Source organism: Lonchura striata, chromosome 7, assembly GCF_050655825.1.
Source record: "Lonchura striata isolate lonStrDom1 chromosome 7, ASM5065582v1, whole genome shotgun sequence".
Classification (NCBI taxonomy): Eukaryota; Metazoa; Chordata; class Aves; order Passeriformes; family Estrildidae; genus Lonchura; species Lonchura striata.
In genome coordinates this window covers 9,274,402-9,297,933 of record NC_140709.1, presented here as the reverse complement: position 1 = coordinate 9,297,933, position 23,532 = coordinate 9,274,402, and the positions used below count along the sequence as shown (strand labels likewise).

The 23,532-nt window shown below is 43.6% G+C and overlaps 1 protein-coding gene across 1 annotated transcript; it reads left to right on the top strand.

Annotated features, from left to right (window-relative positions):
• Positions 1-1,808: 1,808 nt before the first annotated feature.
• SCTR (secretin receptor) lies at positions 1,809-23,415 on the top strand. The gene is made up of 13 exons (XM_021548647.3): positions 1,809-1,976; positions 5,479-5,605; positions 9,808-9,918; positions 13,703-13,806; positions 14,092-14,189; positions 15,178-15,310; positions 16,130-16,283; positions 16,373-16,433; positions 16,928-16,997; positions 19,663-19,754; positions 19,848-19,986; positions 20,165-20,206; positions 21,217-23,415. Exons 1-13 carry the CDS (start codon positions 1,935-1,937, stop codon positions 21,391-21,393), a joined length of 1,350 nt encoding a protein of 449 aa, XP_021404322.3. The 5' UTR covers positions 1,809-1,934; the 3' UTR covers positions 21,394-23,415.
• Positions 23,416-23,532: the final 117 nt, after the last annotated feature.

The window sequence follows — 23,532 nt, the reverse complement described above, 5'->3', positions numbered from 1 at the left end:
CCACACTCCAAAGTACATTCAGAAGCAAAGCTCTCTCAATTACATAAATGCAAAAAACAGTGCTGGCTTTCAGGGGAAGATGCTGCAATATGAACGGAATAATAAAATATTCCTTCAGCCAAAGGAAGAGAGAAAAGGACTTGGCACCCCACTGAGATGATGCGGCACTGTCAGTGTGGTTTCTTCAGACTACTACAGCAACCATTGCCTGTCTGTCTGCCTCTCAGACCCCCTCTCAACAGTTTGTTTAACCCTTTGATATTTTCAACCAAACTCTGTGGGGAAGGAGATGTCTTCAAGAAATGAAAATCACTACAAGTTTAATGTGGACTGGGGCAAGGAAGACTGAAGCATTTGCCACCTGGGGGGGGGAAAGGATGCTGTGTGAGTATGATGGATGAGCAGGACAGAGCCAGTGTGGGGTTAAGCAAATGCTGCCATTTGCCTGACTGCTGCTCTGGGACTGTGGGGAGAGATGAGGGTGGTGTGCAGGGAAAGAGGGAGCATTGCAACTCAGCAATCTTCATGAGCACATATAGAGATGAGCTGGAGTCAGGATGGGCATGGAAAGGGCAACACTTGTTAGGCAACTCACATTCCTTTGTTGTGCTGCACAGTGGATGACTTTAATGTCAGGACTTTCAGTGTACAGGCAATTAGCCACATATTTATCCTAGTCATTGACTTTACTGGTAAACATGGAGCACATCTGTGTTCTGGGCAGCCCTTCATTAAATTTGACTTGTCTGGTGATGGCAAATTGAAATAAGTGGTGAAAGATGTTTTCAGACAAGCTGAGGACTGTTGTGCTTTGAGAAAGAGCACTGGTACACAGTGCAAATTTTGGCTCTTTTTTGAAACTTTATTCAGTATTGTGCTAGAAGTGAATGTGACCAGCAAGGGTTTGGAGTGCCTGCCTTGGCAGCTGGGAGCTCACACCCAGCTAAGCACACAGCCCCTTTACAATAGTTTTGCCACAGAAACAAAGCCAGGAACAACAGAGTGCTCTGCTGACAGGCGAGGGGACTACCAAGGAACTGTTTTTGGGAAACCCAGGATGTCTGAAATCTACATCCCAGCAATGAGGTACCAGTGGGATCCAAATACAATGATACCTACCAGTCTATAGCATTAGGATGAAATGCAGAATGGCTGTTTCTTCAGATGCCAGAAGAAAGAATGAAGAGGATGAAATCTAGGGAGTATTTAGGGATAACAGATGAAATCTATTGGAGTCTTCTCTGGAAGGGAAGAGCAGATTCACTGTTTATCCCAGACTAGAAGTTGTCTTCGGCTCTGGCAGCTGTGCTCAGCTGGGCTTGGTGGGACAGGCAGACAGGGCTCTGCTAGCTTCCTGATTTCTGGCTCTCAGGGATGTGTGCTCCCTGTGGGAAGCATGTGCAGAGCTATTGAGAGCAGAAGCAAAGCAGGCAGCCTGAAGGACATTCCTCCAACTCGGTTTCTCAGCAGAGCACTTATTCCAGGGCTGTACTTCCCCCTTGATTGTTTGCCCCTGCCATTGCGGAGCTGACATCTTGCAGGGGAGCCCTGCTTGGTCCCTTATCGTAGGAGCATGAGGAATGATCATTGCCCAGCGACACCCATCGATAACAGTGAATAATAGCCAGGAAGGGAGGCAGACAACAGTAGGAACATGCTCAAGAGAGGTGCTGTAATTCTTGGGACAGGGCACTTCTGCAGAGGAGGAGGAGAGTTGCGGGGTGGACGGGAGGGGGGTTCCTGCACTGTTGATACTCTCTAGAGCTCAGCAGCTGGAGAGAAACATTGGCTAAGGATGGTCAAAGCTGGGAAGGGAAAAAAGCAAGGAGGAAAAAGGATGAAGTGAAAAGAGCTAGGAGCCACGCTGGAGAGCATACAAATAGCCTGCTGACCTCTGATGCATGAGGGATGAAGAAAACAGACTGTGATTGACTATGTGGACCATCTGGGTGATCTTCTGGATTTCAACTGTCCCGGTAGGTGCTCAGATCTATTTATTCCCGTTTGCATAGAATCAGTTGTTATCTGAGTAATGCTGAGCACCTCTATTCCATGAAGTTGTGATGTCTCTGTTTAAAAAGATCTATGTAGAACTTGAGATTTTAAAATTTTCTTCTTGCTTCTTCTGCTTCCTGCACTGACAGTGGCCAGATGACTAGATGCTGGATGCCTCAGTTTCCCCACCTTTTTAAAGACAGAAATGTTACTAACTCACTTTGACAAACACAGCAGGTGCTGTGATGAAGGAGAAAAGATTTCACTCCATTCAGAGAAGCTTTACTGATTTACACCAGCAATCAATACCTTAAGGGGCAATGCCCACATCTAGCAGTGCCTCCCTGGACTCAGATTGAAGGAATGTGAAGCGATGTTTATACCACAAAATTTGTCTCCTTTTTTTTTTTTTTAGCTTTATCACTTTACTGAGATTTATGTGGCAGATTGTCACTGCTGAGCTCCAGGTGCTTGGATCAGTCAGAAAGGAGAGTGGAACCTGGGATATGATCTCCAGGTGCTGCTCAGATTATTCATATTTTGAATGCATATAAAACAAGGGGTGAAGTCTAGCTTGGGTGTGAGAAGCTAGAAAAGGATCAAATCACTGTTTTATTGCAACAAATGGGAAAATCAATTTATTTGTACCAGCAGGGGATTTGGCTCTGACTGTGAGAAAACCTGAGCTCTACCTAGACATTTTAATTGCAGAGTGAATACAATCTTCAAACCTTTTGCCTTTTGATCATCTTCTGCAATAAAAATTGTGACTGTGACGGTTTTCTTGTAATTTTGGTTATTCTTAGTACTACCTAGAGGACTCTATAAATAGATGTCATTGCTCAGGGTGTCCCTAAGAGCACCTCCTTCTATTGGTTCTTCTAATCTTTCAAATGTGTTTTGATTTTGCCAGGCATCTTGCTCCTTAAATCCTCTTATTATACTAAATCCATTTATTTTAAAATGAAATGGCTGTGAATTCTGGATAATGTTTAGATCCATTCATTTCACACTTTAAAAACTGTGTTGGCTGTTGCTATCAATATTGCAGCTTTTTGCCCATTCTTGATATCTATTTATCACAGTTATCTCTGTTTGGAATGGGTTTGGTATCTGTCTTTAAACAAAATATGACAAGATCTTTCTCTCTGTCCTGGTTTCGTATGGGACAGAGTTAATTATCTTTTAGTAGCTGATGAAGTGTCAAGGAGATCACAACTGTTTCAGGGAACTGTTTAGAAAGAGACATAGAAACTGCACGTAGAGGAGCCCCTTTTCCTCCTCGTTCTCAAGCAGCAGGGGCAGGCTGTTTGCTCCCACTTGTGGATGGTAAACACGAGTGAGACTGAGCACAGCTGGTGGCAGAGTGGGGTTATCCGGCCACAGCATGGGAAGTGGATTTCACATGGCTCTGCAAACATCCCAGCACTCATACCCAGCCTGCTCCCTTGGATGCCAGTGTTGGCATAGACAGGCTCAGGGACAGGGTGGGTGGAAAACAAGGTGTTTAAACCCACACCTGGAAGCTCTCTGCTTTCCCTGGGTTTAAAATCCTGTTAGCTGTACATCTTTTCCCAGGAAGTGGTATCCAGCTGATTAGAAGAATAGGGTGGACATCACTCTGTGGGGTAAAACAGTAATTGTAAGGCACTACCTATGCTGTACTCCTGCTTGAACAGCACGTTTAGTGTAAGAAAGTAATGCTGTTTCAGATCATCAGGGTGATCTTCACAGCTGGGTGTGCTAAAAGTGTGTGGCCTCACTCTAGCCATAAAGAAATAACACATAATTTAAACATTTCTAAAATAAAAACTTCCTTAGGACCCACATTTCTTAAAGGAAAACAGTGCCCACACAATGTAGAGGCTTTTTTAAGATGGAGTATTCCCCTGTTTCTGAGATCATTGCTAACATGATTCCTAGCATTTATTTTTACATATGTTCAGTATCATCTTAACACCCCGTATGCAAACCAGACTGGTTATATTGGCTACTTCAAATGTTCAGCATTCAAATCCTGGCATCAGAAGAGTGTTTCTTTCATATAAAGTCTTTACGTGTGTGATTCCAGAGAATTTATTACATTGTGCAAAAACAGGTGATCTCTAGTTTGTTTATTTCATGACACACAAAGACAAGTGAGAAGGATACTGAAGTTAAACACAAGTTTACACAGCAAACTAATTAGATGAGGTATGATACACTGCTGAAAAGATCAAACTTTGTTCAGAGATATAATACTCAAAAATTTCCAGGCACAATAGTGGGAATATGGTCTCTAATGTCTGGTATGCTAAAATTTAATTGTAGAAAAGTAATAGTTCTCATTACAAGGTTTTCAGGGATTGTTCTTTCTCCCAAATCCAATCTGAAAGTGATTAGCAATACTGCAAGATTTATTAGGTTGAGCAGTAATGTCATGCTGCTGGGTTAACGCTCTTGAACAAAGAACATAAACAAATTCTATCTGATATTTTTCAACTAGCAGAGCTTGATGACTGGCTTGCAATCTCTTCATTATGTATGTATATACATATCCATTTATATATATGAACATAAAAGTTCCATAGTGAGAATTTATAGGGATTTTGTGTTTCTCCATTAGAAAGAAATTACCTAATTCATTATAATGGGCATCTCCTTATATTCAGGTTTCTTGTGTCAAAAAGAATAGACACTCGTAAAAATAACTTTTATCCTGCAAAGGGTAAAAATACATTTTTTTCTGAACAATGTAACTGTTAAGACCATGTCCTGCAAAGAATTTTGTAATGATTTTCAATATTTGTCATTTTAATGGTCTGTAGCTGTTTGATTTTTTAACTTGTTTTGGTCCAGCTGCATAAAACATAAACCACATTTAATTGCTACATTAGAATTGAGTGGACACTAACATTTCCACATGGTTTTATGAGAAAGGAGGATGGGAAGATGAGAAAATGACCTTAAGAAAAATTATGATTTACATTCTCACAAAAAAAAACTGGGTGAGATTCTGCTTTCAGGTGGGCTGCTGCAGCTACCAGATGGTAGCAGGGAAACAGGCTTGGGTGGTCTGCAACCAGTGGGAATATTTGGATCACTTGTGCCCAGGAAAATGACCTGCCAGGTGTATGGTTTAACACAGCCATGGGTGAGTGATCAATTCTCTGTTACTCTAGGAGACTCCAGCAGTGTCCTGGATGTTTCTGTAGTCTTTTGGAAGAGCATCCTGTTCATGTACTTAATTTAGCAGAATAACACATTTTTCTCAATGTCAGTAATGTCAGCAAAAGGGAGAAGACATAAACTCAGTCTGTGCTTGCCTGCTGCTACTACAAAAATGCAGACTTAACTCGGAGAATTGTCTGTATGTCAAGGAAATATTGCCCACAATCAAGTGATAGATTTGCATGGGGAATATGAGCATAAAAAGGATATATTCTGTTGAGATTTTATAAGTTTTAAGAGGAAAAGTGATTCCACTGCTTTTAAAATTTGTAGATCAAAGCTATTCCACCTGTCTGTGACCTTCTGAGTGTACTGAAAAGGGAGGAAGAAAAGTGTGTGGAGACTCTTTCCCTGGAGGCAAGGAACAGAACGACTGAAAATGATCTGCTCCTGAGCTCAGGTAAAGGCTGAACAAATGCACACAATGAAAGCTGCTCTCACATGACCTGGGTGCCTCAAACTCAGATACCCTGGCATCCCTTCCCACAGGAGGTATGCACTTAGAATACATCTCTCCTTTAGGAGCAGAAAAACAGGTAAGATCTGTTACAAGGCTTTGAGAGCAGGATTCTGGCATTACTGTGACAGGAAAAGTTGTGGCAACCTTCTAACCCAGTTGCTTGACTGTAATCCTCACAACTAGGGAACAAACCAGCAACAAAATCTTGCAAATTGCAATAATGTCTTCTTGGAAAAGGATAATTTAAAAACTCATCCCAGCAACTGCAAATTTACTTAACTATATTTACCTTAAAAATCAATGAAGATCAGTAGCCAACATTTAAATCACGTGGCTTGAAGGTCCTCATTGCTTCCTCCTTGTTCCAAGTTACTGTCACCTAACAGAGTTCTTGAATTTCAGTGAGGATTTATCATCATACAAAGGAGATTTTTGGCCTGGGAAATTTGTGTACATGATGAGTCCTCATCATGTATACAGTTTTGCTTTCACAGCTGAGCAACTGGGGTCATGTGCAAGGGATTATTAAACCTTGCCTGTGAACTGCGTGTTAGTTCCCCCAGGCAGCTGCTGGGTCAGCATCTCAGAGAGAACATTGGGTGTAGACAACACATGTGACTATTTTTAGTGTGTGACCAGTCATCACCACAGGATGGGGTTGTGTCACTCCCAGCATCTCACAGACTGAACTGATTCTGGGTGACTTTTGTGCACTGTAACATGGGCAAGATTCTCACTAGCATGAGCAGGGAAGGAGCTCCCATGAGATGTGCTGTGTGCAGGCTATCCTGGCCACAGATAAACTACCATGTGGAGCTAGAGTTAAGGTGTTTTCTTAGTTTCAAAGCCTTCCTCTCTAACAGAGAGTGTTGGAGACGAACAATCTCACTATGACCTGGCTCAAGGACAGAACTCAGAGGGAAGATCTACTGCCTGGTTTCTTAGGACGTTTTGCATTTTTCTCTGTCACTGTTTTATCCCTGTCCCTTGCAGACTGATGGGTGTGAGCACAGCTTCAGGGCATTACAGCCACATAGTATTGACAGGATACCTTATGGCAGGCTTCCAGGTACTCCACAAGGCAGATCTGTCTCATTGTATATAAGAAGTTTAATGATATTAATAAATCAGTATAGTTTGTTTCCTTCAGTGAAGAGCAGGTTGGTTTGTCAGACTATTTCTTTTTCTGCTTTGATCCTGTGATATAGTTCTCATGTTCAGCTCTGTGTTTCCTTGGCACCAGAGCTCCACAGGACCATGCAGGTATGGACCTGCACTAGCATTAGCAGGGAATACTATTTTACAGATAGTCTTGTTTTGTCTCAGTCAAATAGTAGCTTCTCAGCAGAGACTTAATCCAATTTTAAACTGGATCCACATCTTAAAGTTCACCCAAGGCCTTTCACTATTGGAATTTTTAAATGGGGTAATTCTACCTAAAATTCTACCAAACTCTAAGAGGGGTTTGTTACTTTGGTAAGCTAGGGAGTATTCTGGGAAATAACACACCTGGAAATACATTCAGCCTTTAAGGTAGCTGCATGCCTGAAGTTCTTGTGGAGAAAATCTCATACAAGGATTTCAGTTTGAAGAAGAGAGAAACAAAGCTGAGGAATTCAGTGCATACCCCTGGTGGGTCATGGAGGGAGGAATAAAAGTAGCTTTTCAGGGTATGGGGCACCTTCTGTACCTTGTCCTTCCTGCACCTGCCCCAGAAGCTTTGACTGGCACAGGCAGGAAAAAGGACAAAGCAGGGAACAAGCTCCCACCATGCCATCTCTGCTGGTGAGCTCACATCTCTGTGAAGATGGCTCAAATAAAGGAATTCATTGCTGGGGAATCAGGCACAAAGTACCTGAGCAGTGAGTGTTTATTATCCTCCTGCAGTAAAAGGGAAAAGGGACTCTGCCCTTATGATAACATTAGCCTGGGAAAGGGAGCAGCGTAATATTAACATAACCCAAGTCAGAGTTATGCTCTTTTTAGTGCATGAGTGAAGACAAGAAAATTCTCTTGGGAGCAAGGAGCAGGGCAGGGAAAGGAGCAGGGCAGGGAAGCTACTGGAGACTTGGGACCCCTGATCATGGTGTATTGCTACTGGGAGAATGCTCTGAGTGCTGCTTGAGGGAGATCCCAAAGAGCCCAAAGGGCTCTGTGAGGGAGGTATTGCTGTGCTTTGTCTCCACCCTGAGGCTTTTTATCTAGCTGGGGGTGGGAGACACTGGCTTTTATCCATGAGGAGTAGCAAGAAGCCCACCTGCAGGAGGAATAGCTCAGCTGGTTTATGTTTTCTCTTTGAGGATGGAAACCACCCGACATCATAATTTTGCCAGGTTTTTCTGTGCATTGCGTCTGATTTTGGGGTTTTATGCCTGTGGTGTTGGCATGAAGGTTCAATAAACCAAACAGTGCAGCACATTAAGTCATAAGTATCACCTAAGTTGAAGTTTTGCTTGCCTTTAAACTTTTGCTTTGAAGTAAATACTTTCCAAGACTTATAAACATTGGCACAGGGAGGACACCAGGGCTGAGGTGCCAGCCTGGCTGTGAACAGCTCTGTATTTTCAGGCACTAGGACTGCTGCACAGACGGAATTCAATACATTTCTAGAAATGTAAATATTTTTGTCAGGCTAATGGAGGTTGGCCTTATAAAGCATGAAGTGTTTGAGGAGAGTGCTTGGTCAGCACTTCCTCCCCTCAGCTTTCAGGGAGCACGCAGGGCAGACGGCACACGTCCGGATACAGCAGGCACAGGGTAGTCCTGACACACCCCAGTGGCCTTTTTTCCCCTGTTATGTTGCAGAAACCTCAAAGGAGGCTGTGCTAAAACCATTGACAGGGAGTGGAGGCAAAAGGAAGTGAGTCTGAATGATTTCAACCTGTATCTGGAGAAGTGCAAAATAAGAAATAGTAGGATTGCAGTTTCTCTTTGGTACAAAGAGCATCAAATGTAGGTCTTCTCTACTAGCAGTCTGCACCTCAGGCCAAAATTAATCCATGCCAGCATCCAGCAGTTAAGCAGGATGTCTAAGTAGAGATCACCATCACACTCTGCTCTGTTGGCCACCAGATGAGCTCCTTGACGCAACTCTACCAGCCGTGCCAGAAGGCAATACAGTCAAGCTGAGGGTGCAGCTAGAAAAGTCTCCTTCCCTCTCTGACTGTGAGAGGGGACCATGACAAGCCCATCCTTAAAATAAGCAGCCCTTGCACCTGAGGGAAAAGGGGTGAGTCTGGGCAGCCGAGCTCAGTGAGTGGTCTGTTGGCATTGCTCACTTCACCACAGCCTGAGCACAGTGAAAGAGAGGAGTATTTATGGTGATAAGAGGAAGACATTGATGCTGGTCCTCTCTATCCTTCCCCCAGTATGATGAGATTAGCTCAGCTGCTTAGAGCATAGTGCTAATAATGTCTAGGTTGTGGGTGTGATCCCCAAATGGGTCATTCACTTTAGAGTTGTACTCTCTTTGTGGGTTCCTTGCAACTCAGAATAGTCTGTGATTTAAGTGATCTGTGGTTTAAGTATCATCCTGAAGCTTTTTAAACTCCTAGACACAGAATCACAGAATGGGTGAGGCTGGTAGGGACCAATGGATCATCTGGTCAAACCTTCCTGCTCAAGCAGGGTCATCTAGTTGCATTTTTTCATATTTACAAAATATTATATAAGGAAAGCATTAGGCTGTCTCAAAGTGAAAGTTTTAGAAAGACTGAAAATAAGTTTAAATATTCCCGTCTAATTTCCTTCATCTTTCCAGGGCCATTCAGTAGTTACCAGCAAACAGGTAGCAAAAGGCTTGACGTGAAATTCATAATGACTCTAACTGCTATTTGTGTGTCTAGTAGAGACCAGTGGGATCAATGACAAGAATGGGACAGGTCTGGGAGCTTGCTGGGGCTGGTTTGAAGAAATCAGGACCTGCTCTGTCCTATCCAGCTCTCAGCAGGACTTGCTGTCTCATCCAGCTTGCTTTTCAGAGCACTGAGTATCTTTGTTCCCGTAGCTGCCTTGGTCCATGGGAGATGTTGGATGGTGCTGTGCTGCTTGGGGATGTCTCCCAGTGTTTCATTGCTGGAAGAAGTTCCATGGTGTCATGTCACTGGCAGATGTTGTATGATATTTCCTTGTTGCCCTCCCAGGCAGATGTGCTGGAATGTGGGACAACATGAGCTGCTGGCCTTCATCCACTGTGGGACAGACTGTCAATGCTCACTGCCCCGAATTCTTTCAGATGCTGACTGGGAAAAAAGGTAATGCTAAAATGATGCTTTTCTCACCCCGGTGTTTTTTATTAAACACTTTATTTTTTATTTCTTTACAAAAATGCCACACTCAGGTCTGAACTTGAAATCAATATTTTTCCCCTCCTTTTAAAGAACAATAGTTACTTAGCAGGTCTGTTTCCACCACTAAGCTGAACATGGAAAAGCATGGAATTAATATATCAAGATCTTTTAAGTGTTTGTGTTTTACAGCCAGATGGAAAAAAATGTAGGAATTAAATGCTATCCTGAAAAGCAGGTTTTTAGCATAGTTTCTTAAGGAAAAGGGTTTTCTCCACTCAGGTTCTGTGTTTATTTCTGTCTTTCCCTCTTAATAACTGCTAGAGCCAGTGGCTGGTCCCAGAGGAGCTTGATGGGGACAAAACTCCACACAGCATTAGGTTCACATGTGTTTTGGCAAAACATCCAGCTAGGCAGGCAGAAAAGATCCCCTTTTTTGCCATCATTAAGAGGAAATATGCACTGGGGATTTCTCTCTTGACTGTGACAGGATCCATACAAGTGGCACAATCTCATGGAAATTCAGGTTTCATGGCTCACCAAACAATTCACTCAAATAGAGGTGAGCTCAAGCAATGCTTTTTGTCCTTTTTTTCTGGGATATCTAAGCTAGAAATGAAGTGAAATTTACTCCCAGTAGACTACAGTAATCATGAGCTATTAAGTAAACCTGCTTTCTGTTCATTTATGCTTTTCAGTAATGCCTAAGAAATGTGTTTACGTTTCTCTTTAGGGAGTTAATGATTTAAATGAGAAGAGCGTTTTGCATTCTTCAGTTATAGGGCACAGATTAATGAGGTCCAGTACTTACAGAAAAGCAGACAGATTCATTTTATGAAGGGAGGAACAGGAGACAAAGTATTAGATTGTCTAATAAAGATTACATAACTCAAAGGAGAAGCACTTAGTGCTCTTTAAATTAAATCAGACATGAGCCACTCAGATTAAAATAAAAACCTTGCTACTTTCTGTACACATGAACATTATCTGCCCTTTGAGCCCTTTAAGCCGGTTTAAAGCCAAAGGATAAACTACACAAAGGCTTAGATCGCTGAACAAACCATCCGTCTGGCATCTACGTCTCTTTAGACAGTGATCCCGGCCCTTAAACGCAGTAACTGAAATCCCTGCTGGTACAGCCACCAGAGGGAACTGCGCCCTGCCTCTGGCCTTCTCACCGGGGAAGAAAGCAGGAATTTGTACCTCCAAAGGTCATAATTGCATCTCGGATGTTCACTGCCTTATCTTGGAGGTAGTCAGCTTAAACTTTAGTTGCCCTCCTTATCGAGAAGCTGATAAACAGTAATCAGAGTGACAGTGTTCAAAACAGAACCCCAGGACCTGGTCCATCATCAACATCTTATTTCAGTCTCTGCATCTGGGACAAAGTCAGCAGTAGTTTAACCTCATTTTCATAGCCACCTTCCTCTTTGATTTTATACTCTGGTTGGCTTGTGACGCCAGAGTTTATATACTGCTACAGTCATTGACCTGTTTGAAACAATTTTTAAAAAGAAAAGCAAGGATCTGCTTGCTTCAAAAGAAAAGCAAAGGTTTTCTCTCTTCACCACTTACAAAGCAGATGGGTAGCCACATATGCCAAAGGCCCATATGTTAATTCATGTGAGCTCTGCCCAAACCTTGGTCTCTGTGCTCACATCTAGACTTGCATTTGCAGTCCAGACTCCCTGGTCCCTTTCTACAGAGCAGACCAAAGAAACAAAATTATCTGGAACCAAGTAACAGAACTGAGCATAGTGTTGTAGGCAAGGAATGAGGAAGGTGTGACAATCGTGAGGATTCAGAGGCAAAGGTCACATCAGATAGCCCCAGTGCCACAGACATCCCTTTAGCCAGAGTTCCTTCATGCCTAGGCAATTCCAAAGTACCAGTAAACACCAAGCCAAATCCTTAGACAAACTGCAGACTCCCAGTCTGCTCAGAGTGGGGGATGCTGCAGTTTCCCCAGTGTGTGTGTCACCCATAACTCAGGAGCACTGTTAAAATTTTCCTTGTGCCCATCCATATGATGTACCTGGCACAATCTCCTGTGCTTTGCATGTAATGTGATTGCATGTGCACACCAACACAGAACTTCACCTCCTCTTGTCTGATCTGCTTTGACAGCCTCGAGCACAAAACAGTCACAGGCATACTTACAAGCACAGTGCTTTGCTCACAGTGAAGTAGAGAATCTGCCACCACCCTTACTGGGTGGGGAGAACATTTTGGGAGAGCTGCTTCTTTGCTGTTGTTGCTGCACTGCAGCAAAACATAGAAAACCTGGCTTATAAAGCCAGCCTGGCTCTTTCAAAGATGCTAAAATGGAACAAGATGTTCAAAAAAGCATCAGAATAATAGTCTGATTAGGACACACCCAGAACTCTTACCACTCAGGGCTTTAAGCATGTTTGCTGTGCCTTGCAGGTTTACAGAGGTGAGTTCAAATCAAGTGCAGACATGCTGTCAGGTCACCAGCCCAGAGGTAGCAGGAGCCTTGGCTCTGTCTTGACAATTCCAGTAGGGCTCCAAAGAGGACAAACCATTGCCAAACACTGCTGCATATGCATCTCCCTCAGTTCCTTCAGCACTGCAGGGATGTTTTGCAAGAGCCAGACACCCTAAAGTCCTCATGTCTAAATATGTGAGAAAAAAAATAGACTTTTATGGTGCCCTCTGGCAAGGCTTGTACTAGGAAGGACTGCTGGTTTCACATCCCCTTTAAATACTTGCTAGCATTGCCATCACTGCAACAAAGCCAGGATTTCACTCCACGTTTCTGAAGTATGACTCTTACCAGATAGATCACCGGGATTAGGACAGTGGGCAGTTGTTTTACTTCTTTGTAAAAGTTTCTCTTCAGCACATGACAAATGCCTCCTAGGGCCACTTTCTTCCAGTGACATTGTAAGTGGTGTTGGGCAGGACTTCCCACTTCCACTTTAGGACCAACCATTAATATGGACAAGTTCAAAACTATCCTATTCAGCCATGTGCAACTTGCTGGGCATTCATCTCACTCAGCATTAGAAGTCTAAAAGTCAGACATGCCAGCAGAAGAGGCAAACTGTCCTTTGTGGATACCAGCCTAAAAAACAAGTTGAATTCTGCAAATGTCTATTTTTCTTTGAAGACAGCCACAAGGGACACAGTTGGACTCAAGTACTCAGCTTTCCAGAAGTTGAGCTTAAGTGAGGGGAATTTCTTCCTAACCTTTAATTTGCAAGTAAGCAAGGAAATCAACTGTGTAAAATAATGCCCAGTGTGAGGAAAAGATTTTCAGTATTCATTTAAATCTTACTGAAAATCTGTGACCATCAACAGTTTTGTGTTCTATTTGGAGCATGACAAACCACAGTAAGGAGGTGGGAGCATTCAGCAGAGTATCAGGTTTGCATGGAGATTGAATCTGTGACTGAACAAGTCATGTGTTTGCTGATCTTGGAATAGTGGCCAAGAAACACCAGATGTACTGAGCAGTATTATTTATGTTGCAATTAATAAAAACACATCCATCACAGTCATCCCTGAGTGGGCAAACAATATTATGACCCACACAAGTACACCAGGCAAGTATCAACAGAATCAGCTCAGCTGCATTTTGCCTCCAGCTATGCAGAGTGCACTGCCTGGGGTAACACACCCCTACCTCGTGGAGCAACCCTACATAGTGACTGAACCCCGAGGACAACAAAGATAAAACTGGAAATGGTCATACCCCATTGTGTCTTTTTTTATTGTTACCACACAGGTTTTGTGTACCGAAACTGTACCAGTGAGGGCTGGTCAGAGCCATACCCCAGACCTGACATTGCTTGTGGCTACAATGTCAACGACACAACCAACGAGGCCAGAGTGAGTCTGAGTGCCCATGGCCACAGTTCTGCTCTGCTGGGGCCCTGGGGAGAAACTTTTAGCAGAGACTGATTGATGTTGTGATTTAACCCAGGTGGGCCTATTGCTATTGGTGGTTTCCAGCGTGAATACTTTCTGCAAATGATTGGTAGTTGTTGCTAAGGGTCAATAGCTGATTTTACAAGAAAATTTATTTATTAAATAGGAGGAGGGATCTTTCTTTTGGTGCAGGATGATCTCTACCAGGCAGGCAAGGTAAAGATGTGATTATATGTTCCCCTGCAGCGTTCTTATTTCATGACCCTGAAGACCATGTACACCGTTGGATACTGCACCTCCCTTGTGACATTGATGGTAGCCTTGGTGGTCCTGGCCTCCTTTAGGTGAGGAGAATCATCTCTGGTTTGTGTTTGGCCAGGACTTCTGGTCATCTCAGCTGACACAAATCCTTCTATTGACTTTCTGAGCAAGCTAAAAATTGAAGTATATCTGAAAACCTTTACAGAAATCAGTGACAAAATTTATCTCTGAATCTTGTCTCCCAGAAAATGTCAGGGTTGCTCATTATATTGTGCTCTCCTTTTCTTTCCAAATCACAGCTGGATGCATGTTTAAATGGCATTTGCACCAACTCTCTGATGAGGTTTTCCCATGATTTCAATGTCCCTTGGGCTGAGTGTCTTTCCCTCTGCTGCTCTTTTCCCCACTTGAGACTGTGGCTAAAACTTTGTTCTAAGTGCCACTGCACTGACTTGTGGTAAAGTGTTTCAGGTTTCTGTTAGCAATCTGACATGCAGCTTATCTTCACTTATCCCTGTAACCTGGAATTTGTACTGTACTGCTTATTCAGTGAAATTAATTTCCCTTACAGTAAAAGTTAGGGCGGCACCTCTGGGCAAAAGGAAATCCAACTACTTTGCAAATTTTTATTCAGGCTGCACTGCCTCTGGACACAGACTATGTGGAGACTTAATACAGAAAACACTGCAGGCACAAGTGCACTGTGCTGGCAGAATAAATAAATTCATCCAGGTGTGAATAAACACCTTAGGGTCATGTTACTACAGAAGGGAGGGAAGGAGGGATGCTAGAACAAGCATATTGGCGTGAAATCACAATTTTCCTGGTAACGTTCAGCTTGTTTTAGTACCTGAGTGGAGTAGATATGACTGTAGCTTTTTAAGGTCTTCTCTAGGATATCCCTCTTGGGAAATGCATTAGTCTTCCTTTCATAGACAGAAAACACTGTTCTTCATTTGTCACTTTATTACTACTAAGGATTGAAACCTGTTGTTTACAGCCACAGGTTCCTTACACTGGTGAGGAATGTCACTTTACTGGATCTCTCTCATTTTTTTTTTTTTTTTGCAGAAGACTTCACTGCACAAGGAACTACATCCACATGCATCTCTTCACATCGTTCATTTTGCGAGCCTCATCCAACTTCATCAAGGATGCTGTTTTGTTTTCCTCTGAAGACACAAATTACTGTGGGGCATACACGGTAATCCTCTGCTCACCAGCTTGCTCCACCCCCCAATCTCTCAGCAGGATCCTAGCAGGATTTAGTGTACAGGGAAGGAAATCTCCATCCCAGATTCATGTTCATCATGAGGGGCTATGGGAGAAGAGAGGTATGCTCTGCCCCTTCTCTGAGAACACATTAAATATTGCTGACTTACACTGCAGTGTGAGACTTGATAGTAAGGTAAGGGCTTGCACTCAGTCTGGGACCTCCCAAATTTTGAAGTGGTTTTGCCTTTCTCTGTTTATTGGCAGCAAACTATTTTGAAAATTTGGGTATGAGGAGGGGTGAGCAACACTGGAGATGGTGGTCACTGCTTTAAACTAAAAGATAAGATTTAGGGAGAGGAACAAAAATAGGCTTGTTTTGTTTTATCCTACTGGTTTTGCTGGATATTTGTTGCAGAAAAATAACATTTTGAGAACATTTTAGTTTGTCTTTGTCAACTGCTTTTCTTGTGGAAAAAAAAAAAGGATTGACAATAACATTCATATGCTCCTCTAAGGTGATATTTGTGTTACTGGTACTAGAAAGATAGTAATAGTGAAATTCCCCTGAGACAGTAACCTGAATCCAAGTGTCCATGACACATTCAGTTCTTCTAGTGAGGCAGTTGATTAATGCATTTAGGAGTGCCAGCTCTGCTTTCTTGTCATGTGAACCCCTGTCTGAGGACACCCATTTAGTCCCCTAATTGCTATGAAATCTATATTTGCCAAGATTAATTTACAGCTTGCTGTCTCTGTTAGAAGGTAGGAACAAACCCAGGCAGGAGTTAATTATCCTCTCTTTCCTCAGGCTGGCTGTAAGCTCACCATGGTCTTCTTTCAGTATTGCATCATGTCTAACTACAGCTGGCTCCTTGTGGAAGGACTGTACCTCCACACTCTCCTGGTGATTTCCTTCTTCTCGGAAAGGAAGTTCCTCTGGTGGTTCATCGCCCTCGGATGGGGTACTGGCTCTCCCTTCAGTGAGAACAGCTGGGGTTTTTCTGCCTTTGGGATGGACTCGTGAAGCAATAACTGGTTTTTCCAATTGCAGGTGCCCCAACGGTGTTTGTGGCTGCATGGGCGACTGCTCGGCAACTCCATGAAAATATTGGGTAAGTGGTATGGAGTGGGGAGAGCATGCAGCCCCTGTGCAGGCCGTTCCATGGGGTTCTGCTCATTTCTAATTGCTGGGAGCAAGTAAATCAGTCCACATCCTGCTGTGGTGGGAGCCTGGATCCTAGTGTGGATGTGAGTAGAGGTACAGCTGAGCAACACGAGAAAAAGCTTCCAATTCCATTTGAGCATTTTTGAGGGTAGAAGGTAGCCTTCGGGTATGAATTCAGACCACGATGTTTTCAGTATCTGCATTTAACTTTCTGAAGAGTAAAACTTTGTTTCTTTTCCCTTTCAAAATTTTGAACAGGGAAGGACTTGTTTCTGTCCAGTGCAGGTGGGCAGTTTTCTGTCAGACACATTGTACCACTCAGAACAGGAAATTAGTTTTGTAGAAAAGAGAATAGGGGCCTATCTAAGGTGCAAAACAGACTAAACCTGTTTGAAAAGATACCAATGTTTTGATAACTGACTGCACCTTCTATTTTTACAGGTGTTGGGACATTAACACTGATGCCAATACCTGGTGGATCATTAGAGGCCCCATAGTTGTGTCTATTTTTGTAAGTCTTTTCTGGGACAAGCAGATTCAAACTGTATTTTCAAATACTGTGAAGTCAGAACTCATCTATTCAACATGCTTTAGAAGTGTGTTAATGAACTGATCTTAGGCATGTGTCTGAACCGGTGTGACCCATGAGTTACTGCTTAAGCAACTTCTGCTCAGCAGGACTTAGTTACTAATGCCCCAAAGCTAAGTTCACAAAAAAAGCTAGAGTGTCCTCCCAGGAAGCAGGAGCCTGAAGAAGATCAGGTTTCCACATCCTGTTGATTTCACATGAACGTGGCTGTTTTGTGGAAGCTTGTTTTGGACAGCTTCAAGGAAAGCTCCGGAGGAGAAATGAGTGGCTGTACATTTCAGTACAATTAGTTTTGTGTCTGCTGGTCAATGCCTCTCTCAGCAAAGCCAAAATTAACTTGCCTTACATGACCACTGGCTTTTGTTTTCAGGAATGAAAACAGTTCACAGGCTGCACACACCATATATTAGTGGACAGCACTGAGGCACTGCTGAGTGAATTAAGGCACAGGCATTGAAACTCAGTGTGAGCCTGCCCAGTGCAAGGCAGCAGTGATGAAAAGAGCAGTTTGCTGTGTATAATACTCAGCACCTGTGTTTTGAGCAATTGCTGGTACTTTCCTTCAGAGCCTTAGGTACGAGAGGGCTGGAGCTGCTGCTTGGGATAGTTGTTCTGCTTGATGAAGATCCTGCTGCAATGAATGACCTGACTGAAACCCTAGCCCAGAAATGTGAACTGCTGGTTATTCTCAAGTAACCTCCTGACACTCCAAGCGAAACCCCAAGGGCTGGTTGAGGTTTTTATGTTTCCAGTAAGAACCATTTTGTTTGCAAAACACAAACTGCGACACTTGCACACTTCTCAGAAAGCCAGGCACCAGAGACGGTGGGTTAAAGTTCTGCACCTATTGACTAGTGAGCAATCCTGCACCCCTACAAGATAAGCAGCGGACCGCTTGCACAAGTGATTTGGGATCAACTTAACGAGGTCATAGCATTTATTTTTCTTTATGAAACTACCCTCATGCTAGGAACCACTCAGCAATATATAAAAGCCAAAAAGAACCAGGCAAGACAAAAAGCACAATCTTAGTTTATCTTTTGGCGGCCCCCACCCGCTATCGCCTTCCAAGTGTCCTCAGAATGTTGATCCTGCCTTGTTTGGCCACTGAAGGCAGAAGCCGCCTGCATGACTGCAGGTTTTCCCCAAAAGAGGCTTTACTCAAGCCCAGAACCAAACAAACAGCCAGATCTTAAGCACTCAGATCTAATCTCTGTATTCCTCACAGCCTTCAGCAGTTGAAAAGGCAGAAAATCAGCACGGATAAACACCTTTGTGCTCCTCGGCTCTCGCTCATTCTTGCGCTGCCCGCGGGCAATTCCTCCGGGCAGGAATCCCAACGCTCCCCTTTCCCCCGTGGCTTTTATCACTGAAAAGTCCTGCTCAGCCTACACGGCTCTTCCCTGGCCTTACGGGTTAAAAATCCCAGAATACCCAGACCTGAACCTCCTGAAGTATTCCTTTCCTCCATGCTCTCCACCTCTAGCCCTCCAGCTCTATTCCTTTCCTCCTCCCTCCCCAGCCTCCCCAAACTTCCAGCCCTCTCAAAGACTCCCTCAGCAGCCACAGCTGCACCCTTTCCATCCAGTAACTTTAAAGAACTCAGGCACTTGCTGTGTCTGTCCCATCTCCAGGAGACCCAGTTCTTTTAGGAAGAGCCCTGCTGCAATGCCCCCAGGCACGCAGGACCCACCATGAAGAGGATGCAGCTCTGCCGAGTTTCCCGGCTCAGGGAAGGGGTTAAGGGCTGCCACAGCGCAGGGTGCTGCAGGAGGGGCGCAGGTCTGCGGCTTTGCAAGCCAAGGGCAGATCAGCCCGAGGTGGCTCCCCACGGGATGCAGCGGGACAGACAGACACACAGACAGACAGACACGCTCAGGCGGCTCTACCTCCCCTGCAACTCCCATTCTTTGCCTGAGGGTCAAACGAGCAGAAACAGCTATTGCCTCATCTGCACTCAAACTGAGCAGATCAGCATTTTTATCTGATACCCACCCTTCGAGATGGGGAAAATGCAAAAGGAAGAACTCCAGTGTCGACTCTCTCCCCACTTTTAACTACTTTGCCTCGTGATCCCAAACCACATGGAGTGCTTTTAGCAGGGAAAAAAAGAACACTTGTAGTTCTATTCTATTTAGCAACTGATAGCTCCAGTGCTTCCCCTTTGCTGGCATCCAAAGTGGGGCCAGACTGTGCAGAGGCTCTCAGAACCCCACAGCCAGAGGGGACCAAATCGATGCTCCTGGTTTCCCTGCCCTTTGGTGATTTGCCGGGTTAACAAGCCCTGACCATAACCAAAGCTGCATCAAACCAGCAGGGAAAGCAGCCAGCATCCAAGCCCAGGGTGACCAAGCAGGCTGGAGGAACAGGAACAGAGACTGGGATGGGAACATGGACACAGGCAGGCCAGCCCCAACCCCTCTAATCTTTTTGCTCCATCCAAACCTCCCAAAGTGGTTCTGCTGATACTTGCCAGTTACATAAGTGGATACTGGGTTTGTTGTTTGGTGGGTTGCTTTTGTATTCTTACTTTGTTTTGGTTTTTTTGTTTTGTTTTATTTTGTTTTGTTTTGTTTGTTTTTTCCAGATTAATTTCATTCTCTTTGTCAACATTTTAAGAATCCTGATGAGGAAGCTCAGCTCCCCTGAAAAACGGAGCAGTGATTTCAACCAATACAAGTATGTCCCTTACATCCCTTATAAGACATTCAAGGTCACCTGAGCATTTCTTGCTCCTTCTACACCAGCTTTTCCCCCTGTTTTCATTCTCAGGAGACTCGCAAAGTCAACACTCCTCCTCATTCCTCTCTTTGGGGTCCACTATATCATCTTTGTTTTTTTCCCTGAGGATGCAAGCAGTGGCACAATGGAAATTCAGCTGTTTTTTGAATTGGCTCTTGGATCATTCCAGGTAATACTTGACAACCTATTATTTCTTTTAAATAAGAAAAAGAGGTAGAACATATAACTCTGCAACAGACTTGAGTTTCCAATGGCAAAGCCAATCTGTCTGATTTCCCCTGAGATGCCTCATCCCCATTCAAAAGCTGAAATTGCAATCCTGTGACCACGATTCTTTTATCTTTTAGGGCTTTGTTGTGGCTGTACTTTATTGTTTTCTTAATGGTGAGGTGAGTTTCATGTGTATAACATTCTTTTTTATTGCTGAAGCATGCCTCGTTAATCAGTGGGATACATCCCCCAATGAATTACACACTTTGTCTGAGGGTTTTCTTCCCAGCTACCTACCATCAGTCTTGAAATTCCTCCTAGACCTGGCAAGTGTAGGTAATTGTATGCCAGATGTAAACTTCACCTCTCAACTACTGCAACCCTTTCATAAATCAGATAACATTATTACTGTCTGGGAACTGAGGGTGGGAGCACCATCCCTCACACAGTCACACTGACAGCTGACTGGTCCTGAGGTATGATACCATTATCTGCCACCCCATCCATGGCTGCTTTATTTACTCAATCCTTAGGAGGGAATCTATCAAAAGCTATACCCAGTCCAAGTTTATTAGGATTCTTATAAGGTAAAGCTTTTGGTAGAGGGATCGTTTCCTTTATAGTTGCATGACAACTCCCAGGCTTCTGGGCTAGAACTTGCACTCTGAAATGCTGCTGCTGGTAGAGGTGAGGGGAAGCATACAAACCTGGAAGATGTAGAGCTAATTGGAAGGGGGAAAAAAAAGCAAGCAGTGCCTAAGAAAAAGTCACTTTGAAATGAAAGACAGTTTTGAAATACTCTGACTGATCTGCCAACAGGGTTCAGAAAAAATGGTTTTGAAAAGAAAATGTGCATATTTTTTTAACCTTAGAGTGCCAAAATGTCCTGGTTTTATATCTAAATTTAAAATTTTGGAAAAAATCTACACCAAACCCTTCCTAAGGTCAGCTGGATTATGTGAACAGTTTCACCTGCAATTAAATATAAAGATGTGTCACTGCAACAACAGTATCACTAAAAGTGTCAAGAAACAGGCCTCACCTTAACCTCTTAAACTGGGGTTTAAATAAATAAACCCAAACCTTGGCAAAGGTAAGCCGCTCTCATTTTCCTGTTATGCTGCTCTCTGCAGTGCAGGGCTCCAACATAAACTAGCTGAACTAAGTATTTTGTGACCTTTCTACCCAGGTCCAGCTGGAAGTTCAGAGAAAATGGAGGCAGTGGCATTTAAGCAAGCACTGGCGACAGCATCTCAGCACCTCAGCGAGTAACGGGGGAAGCAGCTTGACTCAAGAGATGCAGGTGGTGAGGTCCAGCCCACCAGAGCACAGGAGAGGAACCCTCCAAAGGTCAAGTGTGCTTTAACTCTGTGCACCTGAGGGTACCTCCATGCTCAGATGCACATGGCTGAGTCCCACGGGCTGAGCTGGGAGCCCTGTGTCCATGCCCAAAGCAGGACTTGGCTGTAGATCAGCGGTTCTTGGAGCGCATCTGTTTGTGTGCACCCTGTGCAGCACCACGGCTATTTTGCAAAGCAAAATGGGCCAAAATATTATGCTCTTCCTTGAGTTTCTGCCCACAGTAATTTGTGTTTCTTTCCACACCTGCTGCTAGTTCTACCTTAAATGTGACTTTCCATTTTCCTTGTGGCTCTCTAGCATGTGCCAGGCTGAGTCAGGCTGCTGATTTTTTGATGTTCTCTATTTCTTCTGCTGTAGAATCTGGGAGGACACTGAATTTTATATGATGAAGGTTACTTACCATCTTCCACGGGTTTGAAATGCAAAATTAATTAATCCCTAGAATTTATCAAGATTCAAAGCCTTTCTGTTGTGGTGATGGATGAATGGATGATGGACACTGAGAACATAAGGCACAGCTGAGCTCCAGTTTCCTCTCTGACTATATGTCCATTGCTCCAGTGACAGTGGCAGGTTCAGACAGGTTTTTGACTTTGCTTCTTTTAGGTGAAGACCTTAGAAACAACAGTGGTCCAATTTGGATATTTGTATCATTTTGAAATGGTAACAAAGCTATTACAACATGCTCCAAGGGTGACCAGAAAAACTTCACTAAGATAGCTCATCCCTGTTGTGTCTGTACCTCTGAGACTTGACCAGATTGTATTTGAAGGGAAGAAATGAAAGCTCTTGAGATATCTAAAGGTTAATTAAACTGGACTGGACAGTAGAAACTGGTGAAAAACAATACCATAGTGGCTACCAAAAACCTCTTTAGAGTCTACAGTCCCTCAGTGTACTGAAATCTGCAAGGCTGTGCACTGTAATATGCTGTCAAAAAGTATCTGAGCTATCACAGCTTTATGCTCTTAAGGACATAATTAATCAGATTTCCCTGTTTTGAGTGGGAAAGGGGTAAAACAATTCATCTGACAAATGAAATCAAATCTCCTACTTGATTTTGTATCCACATTTTCCTAGTTGGGGTGACTTTTGGCTGGGTTTCTTCAAGGGCAAACATGCCTGAATTGAAAGCAAATGGTGTTTATGACTTCTCCCTCCTCCTGATCACCTACCAGACGTTGGCAAAACATGCATGGCATGTCAAACGCTGCCTGAGCAGCATTCCCCAACCCCCTCTGCCAAAACTGCTCCAACTAGCTTTTAATCACACCAAATGCCTACATGGTAACCTTCTGCCATTTAATCAGAAGACAAACATGCAGAGAAGTTCAAAGGATACATCCAAGCTTAAATTACCTGTACTGAAGCAGGTTTTTGAGTGATGTTAGCTCTCTTTGAAACTCTGAGATTCAGGAAAAAGATCTTTTTTTTCCACTGGCAGTGCCGACAGCTATCCCACACCCTCCCTGGTGCAGCACACGGAGGGCAGCCAGGAGAGGAAGGGCACCCAGCAGCAGGGAAAGTTCGTGGTTGCTCCAGCCTGCCCTGCCTGGTTGGCTTTCTTGGCTCATGAAGGTTACCCAGCAGTAGGAGAGTTGACCTCTTTACAAGCAGGAAAAAAAACAATGAGATGTAAAGCTGTAAATTAGCAAGTGTTTCAAGGAATTATTTTAAACTTATATTTTTGGAAATAGCAAGGTTTCAAGTTGGCTTTGTCCTTTACAAAACAAGTGCAAGGAAGAACAGAAGCAGGATCAGTCCCATGACCAAAGGAGAAGTGAAAGCCCTGCCCAGAAGGTTGGAATGAAAGATGTCACTTTCTGCTGACTCACCCAAGTCAAGCAGAGCCTTCTCCAGAAGAGGAGAACTTCTCGAGGGTTCACTCTGTCCCAGTGCATTTAGCAAGTCAGATACTTCAAAAACATGTAACCTTAATTTTCTCTCTGGCCTATGAATGAGACCAAGAAGGGTGAAACAACTTGTATGTTCCCTCTCTGAAAATTAAACTTTCATCCTTCAAGCCAAAGCAGCTGTTTGTTTTAAATGCAAGTGCTTCCTTCCAGCATAAATGAAGAAATACAGATTCAGAGATACAATAACATGTAATTAATTAGATCTGATGCAATTACTGGCTCTCACA